Source organism: Eubalaena glacialis, chromosome 2 (genome assembly GCF_028564815.1).
Source record: "Eubalaena glacialis isolate mEubGla1 chromosome 2, mEubGla1.1.hap2.+ XY, whole genome shotgun sequence".
In the NCBI taxonomy this organism is placed as follows: Eukaryota; Metazoa; Chordata; class Mammalia; order Artiodactyla; family Balaenidae; genus Eubalaena; species Eubalaena glacialis.
The window spans coordinates 107,534,613-107,549,590 of NC_083717.1; the positions used below are offsets into that span (position 1 = coordinate 107,534,613).

The 14,978-nt window shown below is 36.8% G+C and overlaps 1 protein-coding gene across 5 annotated transcripts in view; it reads right to left on the reverse strand.

Moving 5' to 3' along the window:
* The window catches only part of WDR76 (WD repeat domain 76), a 53,073-nt gene that overhangs the window by 8,270 nt on the left and 29,825 nt on the right, over positions 1–14,978 (reverse strand). For 4 of the 5 annotated variants that reach the window (XM_061182212.1, XM_061182214.1, XM_061182211.1 and 1 more), the window contains 3 exons: positions 6,635–6,793; positions 1,495–1,712; positions 746–898 (listed from right to left, as the gene is read on the reverse strand). In XM_061182212.1, the coding sequence (XP_061038195.1) occupies positions 746–898; positions 1,495–1,712; positions 6,635–6,793 (530 nt within the window). The remainder of the gene's footprint in view (positions 1–745; positions 899–1,494; positions 1,713–6,634; positions 6,794–14,978) is intronic. The other variant, XM_061182213.1, reaches the window with a different exon arrangement.

A 14,978-nucleotide genomic window follows, 5' to 3' on the forward strand; every position in this document is an offset into this window, starting at 1 on the left:
AGGTGCCTTTCTAGAGCCTGGCCCACAGTATACATTTAACAGATACTTGTTGAATGAATAATGAACGAATTCCAAAATCACTTAAGGTAAAACTCTCATAAACAGAGAAATGCTTGCAATGTTAAGCAAAATCAGGGATTTTAGAAGAGAACAAAATCATTTCCTTTGTGATTGCATTAACATTCTCCACATCTTTTTTAATTGGCATTATTTTCTATTTTTGTTCAATTGGTTTATATTACATTTTAAAATCCATTTTTAGGAAGTAGCTATAGAAAGGTATCAAAGCTAAAACCATAAAATTTTATCCAGTAGTTTGTATAGAAGCCCAATTTTTGCTACCTTTTCTGCCTGCCCATGGCCTGGGGCTCTGCAACTTCGATTCAGCACTTCACTTGTGGGGTAGACCCCACTATCTCCAAAGTAAGAGCTTCTCCCTATGCTAAAATTTCTCCCTTCCAAGATATCACAAGCCTGATTTCATCAGATTTCAGTGCTAAAAGCAAAGACTAACATCACTCTCCAGGGTAGCTACAGACCTTGCCAATCTCAACAAAATGTACAGATCCCAAAACTGCTGAAAAGCCATTAAGTACAGGTCATTGATCTTTGGGAACCTAGACATTACTATGAAACAATAACACTAGTGATTTAATAAGGAGCAGTAGTCAACAAAGCTACTGTTTAACACAATAACTACAGACTCTAGATTCCTTAACAACGGATTTCTGTCTTCCCAATTTACCTCAGCTTACAATCAGCACATGTGGTTACTACTCTGTTACCAGTAAGAGGTGAAAAATAGGCAGAAGCGATGCTCTTTGTGTGTTCAGTCAAAGAAATCAAAGGCTGGCTTCTACTGGGTTTCAGGCACCTTGCATCATAAATATGAATATCCCTGTAACAGGAGGAATAATTCTCAGTGTTGTCACAGTACACATAGTAAGACTCTACAATAGCACTGAACATAAATTAGACACTCAAATACTCACTACATTGAAGAACAGTTAAGACAGAACCCTCTAATCTTCTATATTAATTTTAAAAACACTGGTATAGAGTAAAAAATAAGAAAAATTTCAAAATTATAGCATATATATGTAACCAGGTGGGTATAGAGAGACAAGATTCTAGCTGGTTTTCTAATCTATCCAAGAAAAAAGTTAACACAGACTAAGAAGTTATAGGTCACATGGAACTTTTATATTTTTTACGTATGTTCTTCTCAAAAGACTAGAAGTAAACGCATGAGGCCAAGGAAAACAAAAATGTATACTTGTTTCAACACTTGCGCTATTTATTAAATCCAAAAGAATCTCTCATTTTTAAAAAAATCACGTTCAAAAAAAAAACAAAAATGCTCAATCAGTGTAGAAAGGAAAATTATTTGGTCTGTGGGTATCACAAAAAAAGTCAGAAGTCTTTGACCACCAAACTAAAACATTATTCCTAACATTAAAAGGCCTAAATCATAAAATTTCATGAAGGACATACCTTAATCCCGCAGTGATAAAATACTGTCTATGCACTGGGTGGACATGTACAGTTCTTATTTTGCTCAAAGAAGAATTGATAAGCTTCTCACAAGAAGTTCCAGGCGTCCGTCTATCCACTAGTGACATACTTCCATCCCAGTGACCTACTATTAAAGTGGAGGCATCTTCTGCCAAGAAGTCAAAGGAGGAAAAGCTACTTCCTTCATCTCTATATACCTAAGGATATAAGTAACAATCAACTTATGTAACACTCTTCTTTTAAAGAAAGCCAATGCATAAATTCTTTGTTAAAAGAGTAACAAAACACTTAACCCAAATAACCTCATTTATCCTCCCATGATCCCCACAAGAAGCATAGGGCAAAATGGTAATCCCCTTAGATGGAAACTAAGGCACTGATCAGCTGTGAGACTGCAATCAAACAGCCCATCCACCCATGTCAGGGCTACATCCCAAATCTCTTAAATCCAATAAACCTCAGTTGCAGATCTACCCTGTGAAACTTACTAGGAAATGGACTGAATCTGAATCTTACGCAGTTGAAATACCTTAATATACCAAGTAACTTTGCCAACTAAGTTCAAGGTATATGGCTTGAATGCTCACCTACTCTTGGTGGAAGTGTAAATAGATACAAAATTTTTACAGCAATCAGGACACATCTATCAAAATATTTAATGCCTATACATACCCTTTGACCCAGTAATTTCACTAAGATATATATAAGGATGCTTGCTGCCAGACTGCTTATAACAGCAATAAAAAGCAACCTAAATGTCCACCAAAAAAGATCTGGTTAAATCATGATGGTACATCTCTACTTTGAAATACCATGCAATGCTAAAAAAGAATGAGGTAGATTTGTACTATTAACTGTCCAAGATATACTAGTAAATGAAAAAAGCAAGTTGCAAAAAAGTATGTATATAGTGTGAACCCATTAGCGCAAAGAAAAAAATCTGTATCTATATGCTTGTAAGTATATGTGTACTTTCTGGAGGCATACACAAAAAATACAAAGGTTACTTCGGGAGAGTGGGAATGGGGGAAGGGCAGATTTAGTTTGCACACCCTATTTACTGTAAGTTTGTGGGGTTTTTTTGGTTGCACTGGGTCTTCGTTGCAGGCTTCTCTCTAGTTGCGGCGTGCAGGTTTAGTTGCCCTGCGGCGTGTGGGATCTTAGTTGCCCGACCAGGGATCAAACCCACGTCCCCTGCATTGGAAGGCGGATTCTTAATCACTGGACCACCACAGAAGTCCCCTACTGTAAATATTTTATCATGAGCATGTATTATTGTTATAACTTTTTAATCACTTACAATCCACAATATTATTACTTTGGGCTCAGGGCTCACACATATAAGGAATAAAAAATAAATGTTGTAGAACATGTCAGTACTCAAGTAAGAAAGAATTACCACAATTCTTATCACTGAATCATGAATTGCTACTGACTTTTAGTTTTAATAACAAGTATTACTATAAACTGAGATTAACAAATTAATACACCAAAGGTATCCCAACCCCTATACCAAAAAAAGCCCAATACACACAAATGAAACTTGAAGTATTCAGTCATTATATTAAAATGGTTAAGTGCAGGGGATTTGGAGTCAGAGAGACTCAAGTGCAAATTCTAGTTCTGCCACTTATGTCCTTCAGCAAACTAATAAACCTCTTTACCTCAGTTTTTTCAACTGTTAAATGGGGAGAACATTACCTATTTCATAGGGTGTTATTAGGCTTAATAATATATATAAAGCACACTCAGGTTAGTACCTAACAGAAGATAATTGTTCTATCAGTAGTATCAGAAGCAAATTACTGATACATGCAATATCATGGATGAATCTTAAAAACATTATGCTAGGTAAATAAAGCCAGACACAAAAAAGCTACACACCATTTGATTTCATTTACTTGACATTCTAGAACAGGCAAAATTATAGGGACAGCAATCACATCAGTGGTTGCCAGGGGCTTCAGGAAGGGGGAGAGGACTGACTACAAAGGGTCATGAGGTAATTCTTCCGGGTGATGGAAATTTTTTATGTCTTGATTGCAGTGGTGGTTAAACAGGTATACACAATTTGCCAAAACTTATAAAACTGCATACCTAACAAAGGTAAATTTTACAATATGTACTGTATACCTCAATAAACCTGACTTTTAAAAAAATAAATAAGTGGATAACTCTTACAACTCAATACTGAAAACACAGATAACCCAATTAAAAAATAGGCAAAAGATCCAAATTTCTCTAAATAATTACAAATGGCCAATAAGCAGATGAACATGCTCAGCATCATTAATCATTAGGGAAACGCAAATCAAAACCACAATGAGATACCACTTCATACCCACGAGGTTGGCTATACTCACCAACAACAACAAGCACTGGAAAGGATGTGGAGAAATGGGAACCCTCACATATTGCTGCTGAGTATGTACAACGGTGAAGCCGGTTTGGGAAACAGCTTGGCAGTTCATCAGAATGTTAAACATAGAGTTACCATATGACCCAGCAATTACACTCCTAGGTATATACCCAAGAGAAATGAAAGCACACAAAACTTGTGCATGAATGTTCATAATGGCATTATTCGTAATAGTTAAAAACAGAAACAACCCAACTGTTCATCAACTAATGAATGGATGTGTAAAATGTGGTATAGCCACACAAGGGAATACTATTCAGCCATTAAAAAGAATGAAGTACTGACATATTCTACAACATGCATAAACCTTGAAAACATTTCGATAGGTATAGAAGCCAGTCACAAAAGACTATAAACTGTATGATTCCTTTTATATGAAATGTCCAGGACAGGCAAATCTGTAGAGACAGAAAGTAGATTAGTGGTTTTCTAGGGAGAAAGGGGAAATCGGGAGTACTTGATAAGCAAGGGGTTTCTTTTGGAGGTGATAAGTATTCTAAAATTAGATTGTGGTAACAGTTTCACAACCCTATAAATACACTAAAAACCACTGGATTTTACACTTTAAATGGGTGAATCGAATGGTATGTGAATTATATCTCAACAAAGTTGTATTAAAAAATAAGTACAATCAGTTATTATTAAGTGGCTGATAAAACATAGATGTACCTTCAAATTTCAAACTCCAACCTTCCTGTAAGAATATAAACAAATACAAAACAGAATGTGACTTGCATACATAACTATATGATATGCATTAATAACCAAAGTGCTACCATTAAACAGTTTAAAGAGGACTTTTCACAAAAATTATTTCATTTAATCCATGATTAATAGCCCATCCATTTCCAATAAGGATTTTAAATATCAATGTTGCTCTTAAAAACCTATTTTTAAAAAGGTAAAAATAGAAATTAAAAGAAAAAAAAAAGCAAAGACACCAGTAAAAAAAGAAACTGTGTTTCTTCTAATTGTCAGTAATTAGGAAATCAAGTCTGACCAGCAACACATTAACAGTCTTGAAAAGTCTTTTTTTCATATGGTTAAAAACAGACTTAAAAGAAATTAAACATCTTCATTTTTAAAAGAAAACCCAAAAACTATTAGCTCTCAAGAAGAGAGAAAAAGCCTTCCCAACTGTAAGAAAGATCATTTTAGGAGTTCAGTGAAGAACAAAAGCAGTTACATATTATACTATAGCTATTAAAATAATTAGTTAAAAACTCTTTTATAAGTAATTATGAATCATCTATACATAGAGTATTAGAATAATTACAAAGACAGAATGCATTAACTTTGAGTACTGGCTTACATAAAAAAATTAAGGCATAAAATTAGATCATTGATTAGTATTTATGATGATAAGCCATAATCAGTGATGATACCCTGTTTTCTTCATTGTCTATCACATATAAAATGCTCTTATACTGAGGACCTCTAAAAACTTTAAAAGTCCCATTCGAAATAAGCTAAAGAATGAAAACCTACATCTAAACCATCCTAAATTTCACAAAGATTAAAATCCATATGAAAAAAGAGTTTGATTTGTAGGAATTCTCTTAATGATGAAATCTGATATGGTTAAGCAAATCTGAAAGCTCACTTGAAATATGTTTGTTGTAACATTAAGTAGTAGATATTTAAGTAGTAGACCAAAATGTAATCACTGGGATCCAATATTGTGAGGATTCCTCAGGCCTTTGGAAGCTTCTGGCCTACCCAACCAGAGATCAAACCGATTTGAAAACCTCCAAGGGGTACGTAGTCTGGTTAACTTGGTAGACTATCTCTGGGAGGATGGACAGTCATGAGTATGAGACCAACATCTTTCAACTATTCTTAAACTTCAACTTAATCTCACCTTGCAGGGGTTAGACTAGGCCAGGAAAAGACCTTATCCTCAACAGGTGGTTACGAATAAACCTGGCCTAAGATGTTCTGAATGAAACCGCCTAGGTGTCCATTTCTTGCCAGAGTACAGTTATATGACATCGAATGGCAGTTTTTCATTCTAACTTCACCAGATAAAAACAGCTGAGCTAATCTCTCTACCATCAGCTATACATGGCATATAAGAGACGATAAATCTTAGCTAGAGGACAAAAGACCAAATTTTATAGTTTCTGTGTTACATTACTGGCCAAAAGTTTTGGACAATGTATTATAGAACTGTTATGTGATGAATTTCTCTAGTCTTTTTTGTCACATCTAAGACTCATCCCCACAAAATTCATATCTGCCAAGGCTAGAAATAATGAACAAAAGTATAATAATATTCCAATATTTTTTCCTGAATAAAAGAGGACAAGTTTTAAGCCTTAAAATAGAAGAATAAGTTATTTTATTTAAAAGCTTTCTGCAAAAATAAAAAATAAGAGCAAAAACTTATTATGTGCCAGGCTCTGTTTTAAGTAAATGCTTTATCTACATTAACTCATTTAATCCTCATGACAATCCTATAAGGTAGATACTATTACCATTCCATTTCAAAACTAAGGAAATTGAAGCACAAAGAGGTAAGCAACTTGCCAAGGTCACACAAATAGTAACAGATGGGATTTGAATTTAGGCAGTGTAGTTCTAAAGTCCCTATTCTATACCATCTCACCCAGTTTGATGGTATAATAATCATTCATGTGGCATTTCATAAAGAATCCAGAATATAATCTGAGGTCCATATGTAAACACATTAACATTTACCTCTTCAAAAACAGCTCTGGAAAAATCCCCACAGCGTAATGTGCCATCATAGCTCAGTGACAGCAGGTGAGCTGGATTGGCAGGCGAGAAGTAAAGACAGCTAACTGGTTGACTATGGGGTTGAAAAATATAAACTCCATCTTCTTTAGGTTGGTGAGTCTGGAATAGAGTTGGGGGTGGGGAGAGAGACAAAAACTGGTGAAAAGCAGTAATATTTTCTACGTCATTATGTCATTAAACTATTTGTTTGTATTATATTCAGTCTTAGTCTATAATTGTACCCACCTTCCCATTTAGAAAGTCAGAACTAGAAACTTTATACTCTCACTAAGTTACTTTTTCCTAATTTTCAATCCAACAAAATTAAGTCACATTTATTTTAATAGTTTCCAGCTTTTTGCAACTAGCCAACTAGTTTTTCATAATACAGAGGGAAAAAAACTACTGCTTATAATGACTTCAGTTCATGAAATTCTCAGGAAATGTGTAATTTACTTTTATTTCACATGCAGGATAATTCCTTACTACCAAAACTTCTATCAATACCACTCCCACTTTGCTTGCTAAGTGTGCTTCTATATGAGTATGTCATTCTCAGCTCAATTTTCATAAGGTGTTTGGTCCTGGCACAAAATGATAGTTTTAAAAATATTTTATCCCCTAAATGCCCCATGAAAAATGCATGTACTTGAGGGACTACCTTGGTGGCACAGTGGTTAAGAATCTACCTGCCAATGCAGGGCACATGGGTTTGAGCCCTGGTCTGAGAAGATCCCACATGCCCCGGAGCAACTAAGACCGTGTGCCACAACTACTGAGCCTGCGCTCTAGAGCCTGTGAACCACAACTACTGAGCCTGCGAGGCACAACTAGTGAGCCCACTTGCCACAACTACTGAAGTCCACAAGCCTAGAGCCCGTACTACACAACAAGAGAAGCCACCGCAACGAGAAGCCCGCGCACAGCAACGAAGACCCAACCAAATATAAATAAATAAATAACAGCCAAAAATAAATAAATATATTTTTAAAAATGCATGTACTTGAATTTCAGTAGTAATATTACTACTTCTAAGGATTATCCTTTCCACAACTGGATTACCAACTCCGAAATCATCATTTTTCAGATTCTGATGCTATATTCTTATGCCATATGTCATATTATGAACCAGAACAACTTTCATCTCTAAATCTAGTTTAGTCGGCTCTGAAATACTCAAACACTTTTGTTTTTGTGTTTTTTATTTAAGTTTTTAAATAAAGAGAAAAAAAATTTAAAGAAAAGAAAGAAACATGAAAAGAGAAGGAAGGAAAAAAATTACAATCACACAAACTCCTCCTCCTACCCAGAGTTAACCACTGTTAACATTTTGGCATATTTGTCTATAGCATGTATTTTTTAGAAAAACAAAACTCTCCATTGTTATAAGGAACTCAAACAAATATACAAAGAAATATACAAAGACAAAAGTTTTGAAAAATCATTCAAAACCCAAAATTGACCAAAATTATCATTAAAATACTAACTGATCATTAAAGATGTCTTTACATGTACTTACTTATACAGATAGAAGGACAGAGAAGAAGTTTAGAGGAAAAAAAAAGGCCACTTTAAATAGTATTAAATTTAACTATACTTTAGGGGCTTCCCTGGTGGTGCAGTGGTTAAGAATCCACTTGCCAATGCAGGGGACACGGATTCGAGCCCTGGTCCAGGAAGATCCCACATGCTGTGGAGCAACTAAGCCCATGTGCCAGAACTACTGAGCCTGCACTCTAGAGCCCTCAAGCCACAACTACTGAGCCCGTGTGCGACAACTACTGAAGCCCGCATGCCTAGAGCCCATGCTCTGCAACAAGTGAAGCCACCACAATAAGAAGCCCACGCACCGCAATGAAGAGTAGCCCCCGCTCGCCACAACTAGAGAAAGCCCGCGCGCACCAACGAAGACCCAATGCAGCCATAAATAAATAAATTTATATTAAAAAAATGTTTAACTATACTTTAAAATAATAAAAGAAAATCAAGCTGAAGGAATTTTTGAACTTCAAGTATTTCTTTACAAGAGCTATCTCCTAAGAAGGAAAAAGTATAAAATATAAAGCAGTTTTAGTCATTACGCTTTTTTATTTAACTATGTATGTCTCAATTTTAGACAATTTCTATTGACTGAGAACATTATTCTCATCCCTCCTCCAATCTCCCCTTTCTCCATCTCTATATTTTGTTATTTTTGTTTTTTCCAGGTTAACAACATTCATATCCAGTTCTGTAACCATAATTTATATGGCTGCTTAATATTAGTTCTGTATTTAAATATTTATTTATTTATTTCATTTATTTTTGGCTGCGTCAGGTCATAGTTGCAGCACATGGGATCTTGATTGCGGCACGCGGGATCTTTCATTGCAGCACACAGGCTCTTCATTGTGGCACGCGGGTTTCTCTCTAGTTGTGGCGTGCGGGTTTTCTCTCTCTAGTTGTGGTGCGTGGGCTCCAGAGCACGTGGGCTCTGTAGTTTGCGGCACGTGGGCTCTCTAGTTGAGGCCCGCGGGCTTAGTTGCCCCACAGCATGTGGGATCTTAGTTCCCCAACCAGGGATCAAACCCACGTCCCCTGCATTGGAAGGCAGATTCTTTACCACTGGACCAGGGAAGTCCCAGTTCTGTATTTAAATGGACTCAACACTCATCATCAATTTTTCTGTCAAGCTTCTCCATTCCTGAATCCTTAATTTTGATTTACTCTCAACTGGCCAAGATTTGCTATCAAGCAGTTTTTTCCAGATGAACTCATAGGTCTTCAATTTCTTGAGTTTTTTCAGATGTGAAAAGACCTACCTGCTGTCTTTACATTAGAATAATATCTTGGGCTGGGTATGTATTCCAGGCCACACTTCCTTCTCTCAGAACTTTGTAGACATTACATGAAATGTTGCTGTAGAAAACTGAGGCAAACCTGGCTTTTCCCCTTGAATATAATTTGTTTTTCCTGCCTAAAGAATTCTTTATCCTTTAAGTCCAAATCTTCCTAGAACATGGCATACACACTCAAATCTGCCAATCCAATTCTGTCTTTTCAGAAAAGTTCTCTTTGAATATATTTTCTGTTCCATTTGTTGGGTCACGTTTGACTGGCTTTCCTTTCCTTTTTTTTTTTTTTTTAATGAATGAATGAATGAATTTATTTATTTATTTATTTGTTTGTTTGTTTATTTATCTTTGGCTGCCTTGGGTCTTGCTACTGCACACGGGCTTTCTCTAGTCATGGCAAGTGGGGGCTACTCTTCGTTGTGGTGCGTGGGCTTCTCATTGCAGTGGCTTCTCTTGTTGCGGAGCACAGGCTCTAGGCACATGGGCTTCAGTAGTTGTGGCACACAGGCTTCAGTAGTTGTGGCTCGTGGGCTCTAGAGCGCAGGCTCAGTAGTTGTGGCACACGGGCTTCGTTGCTCCACGGCATGTGGGATCTTCCTGGACCAGGGATTGAACCCGTGTCCCCTGCACTGGCAGGCGGATTCTTAACCACTGCGCCACCAGGGAAGTCCTGGCTTTCCTTTTCTATTGGCTTTTCTCATAAAACTTTTTTCATCTGTGTTTGAGATTACCTCAGATCTTTCCTTTAATATCTGTAATTTCATTTTCAGCAATGTCTATTCTGTTCCTTGCTTTTGTCTAATTTATTAATTTCACTGATCTTCAATTTGTTTCTTTAGTTCTACAGTCTCCTTTTTCATTTCATTCTGTTGTTTTATCACCTTATCTTTGAGTCTTATTTTACCAAATTAATGTTGATATTAACTTGCTCCACAGCAGCACTGTCCAAAAGAACTTTCTGAGATGACAAAAATGTTATATGTATGCACTGTCCAATATGGTATCCACTAGTCATGTGTGGCTATTAAGCACTTGAAATGTGCCTGGTGTAACTGAAGAACTGAATTTTCTATTTTAATTAATTTAAAAATAAATACACGTATCCCCCACTTTTCAAAAGTTCGCTTTATGCCACTTCACTCTTACAAAACACCTATATTAGTACCTATTTTTGCTGACTGAAGGGAATCCAAAGAAGATTTTTGCTTTTGTGAGAAAAGGTGAAAAATGAAAATAGTATTCAGCGTTTGTTTTGCAGGAAGTTGTTACAGAGGCTTTATGTATAAAGCTATATATCTGACCTCTACCCACCTCTACAGCTTTCCCCTATTCCACTCATCCCTTCCGTTTATGCCTCTGCTGTTTATGCTCTAGCCACAGAGGCATTCTTTCAGGTCCTTAAATGTGTCAAGCCAGCATCCTCCTGCCTAAGGTCCTTGACATGCTGTTCCTCTTGTGTGAAATGCTCTTTTCCCTTTCTTTGCTTGGTTTACTCCTACTTAGCTTTCAAATCTCAACTCAATTCTCACTTCCTCAGGGAAGGCTTCCCTGATCCTCCAAATCAGGCCAGTTCCCCTGTTATGTGTTTTTATAACACTACTTTTCCTCCACTCCATTAATCACAGTATGTAATTCACTCCACTTATCAAACATGTAATTATTTCATTCATGCTGCTTTTGCCACTAAATTCTAAACTCTATAAGGACAGAGAAAATCCTTCCTCACAAATATGGATGGGGAGTCATTAGAATAGTACTTAGGGGACTTCCCTGGTGGCGCAGTGGTTAAGAATCCGCCTGCCAATGCAGGGGACACGGGTTTGAGCCCTGGTCCGGGAAAATCCCACATGCCGCAGAGCAACTAAGCCCGTGCGCCACAACTACTGAGCCTGTGCTCTAGAGCCTGTGAGCCACAACTACTGAGCCCGCGTGCCACAACTATTGAAGACTACACACCTAGAGCCCATACTCCACAACAAGAGAAGCCACCGCAATGAGAAGCCCGCACACCACAACAAATAGTAGCCCCCACTCGCCACAACTAGAGAAAGCCCACGCACAGGCTTAACCTAACACAGCCAAAAAATAAAGACCTAACAGCCAAAAAATAAATATAGAAATAAATTTATTAAAAAAAAAAAAGACTACTTAGCACAAAATACTCAATAACTGTGGAATGAATGAATGGGTGGGGTGACCGAATAAATGACAGCTCATCTTTTGATTCTAGGTGAGACTAGGAATCTGACAGAAGGTTAAGAGGAAAACTGAGGGACTGCCAAGACAATACAATGAGGTAAAAGTCTTTTCAACAAATAGTGCTGGGACAACTGGATATACACATACAAAAAGATGAACTTGGGCCCTTACCTTACAGCATATACAAAAATAATTCAAAAAAAAAAAATTCAAGATGGATCAGTGAACTAAATGTGAAAGCTAAAACTATAAAATTTTTAGAAAAAATAGTTGAAAATCTTTAAGACCTTGGGCTACACAAAAGATTTCTTAGCTATGACACCAAAAACACAGTCCATTAAAAGTTTGATGAATCGGACATCATCAAAATTCAAAAATTTGCACTTCAAAAGATAGCATTAAGAAGATGAAAAGAAGAAATATTTGTAAATCACGTATCTGATAAGGATGTGTATCTAGAATATACAAAGAACTCTTACAACTCAACAAGAAGACAAACAACCCAATAAAAAATTGACAAAAGATTTGAATAGACATTTCACCAAAGATATCCAAATGGCAGGAAAAGATTCTCAACATCATTAGTCATTAGAGAAATGCAAATCAAAACCACATGGAGATACAACTTCATTAGGAAGATACCACCCACTTGAAAGGCTATAATCGAAAAGACAGATAATAATAAATGTTGGTGACCATGTAGAAAAATTTGAACCCTCATACATTGCTGGTAGGAATAGAAAATGATGCAGCCACTTTGGAAAGCAGTTTGGCAGTTCCTCAAATGTTAACCAGTTACCATATGACCTAGCAATTCTACTCCCAGATACTACCCAAGAGAAATGAAAACACAGACCTACACAAAAATGTGTACACAAATTTTTATAGTAGAATTATTCAGAATAGCCAAAAAGTGGAAACAACCCAAATGTCTATCAAATGATGAATGGATAAACAAAATGTGGTAAAATCAAACAATGGAATACTATTCAGCAATAAAAAAAGAATGAGGTGCTGATAGATGCTATAAGACAGATAAACCTTAAAACTATGCTAAAAGAGGGACTTCCCTGGTGGTCTGGTGGTAAAGAATCCGCCTCCCAATGCAGGGGACACGGGTTCAATCCCTGGTTGGGGAACTAAGATCCCACATGCCGCGGGGCAACTAAGTCCATGTGCCACAACTACAGAGCCCATGAGCCCTGGAGCCTGCACACCACAACTAGAGAAAAACCCACATGCCACAACTACAGAGAAGCCTGCGCGCCGCAACAAAGAGCCCACGCCGCAATGAAAGATCCTGCACGCCTCAACAAAAGATCCCGCATGCCTCAACAAAGACCCCACATGCTTCAACTGAGACCCAACGCAGCCAAAATAAATTAATTTTTTTAAAAAACTATGCTAAAAGAAAAATGCCAATATAAAAGACCACATATTTTATGATTCTATTTATATGAAATGTCCAAAAAGTGCAAATTTGTGGAGATTTGCCTGGGGATAAGGGTAGAAACAGGGATTAAATGTAAGTAGTCATGAGGAATCTTATAGGAATGATGAAAATGTTCTAAAACTGAATTATGGTGATATTTACACAACTCAATAAACTTATTAAAAATCATTAAGCTGTACATTTTAAATGTGTAGATTTTATAAAATATAAATTATACCTCAATAAAGCTAAACTTTTTTTTAAAAAACTCGGGGAGTTGCGGAGTGAGCACAGGATAGCCAAGATAATGGTTTTAGACTTGCTCAGTCTGTTAATGAGATAGCCAGGTGTCCTGAAAAATTAGAAAGTTGATAAAAATATTGGACTACAGAGACCCAATAATACAGATTTTTGGAGTCACCAGAAAAGACATGACAAAGGGACTTTTCTACATATCTTCAACACACCCTGAAAAGATCTTCACTTGACTATGCTAATTCTCTATTTTTCCTTTTCTAAGTTCTTCAACAAATAGTCTATCCATTGCTTCCATTTCTTCTTCCACCCCATACTTTTTTTAATCTCCTAAAGTCTGTGTTCCTTTCTTACCTTATTGTTGAAGCTCTCAACTCACTTATGATACCCTATTTTCAAAACTAATGGCCCTTTTTCTGTTCCCATTCTTTTTAACTCATCTAAAAAAAAAAGCCCTGTCAAACTCCCATGCTTGAAATTCATCTCTTAGCTTATACAACCTTATACTATTTCTGGTCCTCTTCCCACTTCTCTGCTTCTGTTTTCTTTACCAAATCCTTTCACCTCCTACCCCCACTCACATCTTATCAAAATAAGGGAGAACCTATGCTCCCAAAATAATAGAGAATTTGGTTTTCATTTCTTCTCTTCTCACTTAACAAAATCCATTTTATTTATTAACCCCAACCCACTGCAAGTCACCATGATTTCTCCATCTCCATTAACTGTCCTTATGGCATTTTTCAGGTCTTTGTTCTACTTCCCCAATTAAAAAATAAATTCAGAGAACATTAACTTGGCTTTTTTCAATTTTGTAAACACTGAAAGCAATCAATGCATTATTATATGTACAATGAATGAAATTCAATATCTGTTTCTGACTCATCAAAAAATGACTAGGGGGCTTCCCTGGTGGCGCAGTGGTTAAGAATCCGCCTGCCAATGCAGGGGACATGGGTTCGAGCCCTGGTCCGGGAAGATCCCACATGCCGCGGAGCAACTAAGCCCATGTGCCACAACTACTGAGCCTGCGCTCTAGAGCCCACGAGCCACAACTACTGAGCCCATGTGCCACAACTACTGAGCCTGCGTGCCTAGAGCCCGTGCTCTGCAACAAGAGAAGCCACCACCATAAGAAGTCCGCGCACCGCAAAGAAGAGTAGCCCCCGCTCCCTGCAACTAGAGAAAGCCCACGCGCAGCAATGAAGACCCAATGCAGCCAAAAATAAATAAAAAATAAATAAATTTTAAAAAAAAATTACTAGGATCATCCTAAGCAGATCCTTGGGAAGATATTTTGATCCAGCTTGGAAACTGTATTTTAAACATAATTAGAAACCTAAGAACTTTATATGATCTTTTCATATACACATTTAAAGTTGTAATAAACTTTCCTGGCAGGAATTTATGCCCAGATGACTAAAGATATTCAAGCTAAAAATGTTAAAGTTCTACAAAGCAAATTTAAATTCCTCTAGGTTTCTAAAATTTGGAATCACAAAGCACAAAACTATAAATCTCAAGTAACATCTAGAAACACATGGCTCTAGGCTATTCTTTCGCAGACTATTTGCTTCAAATGTTA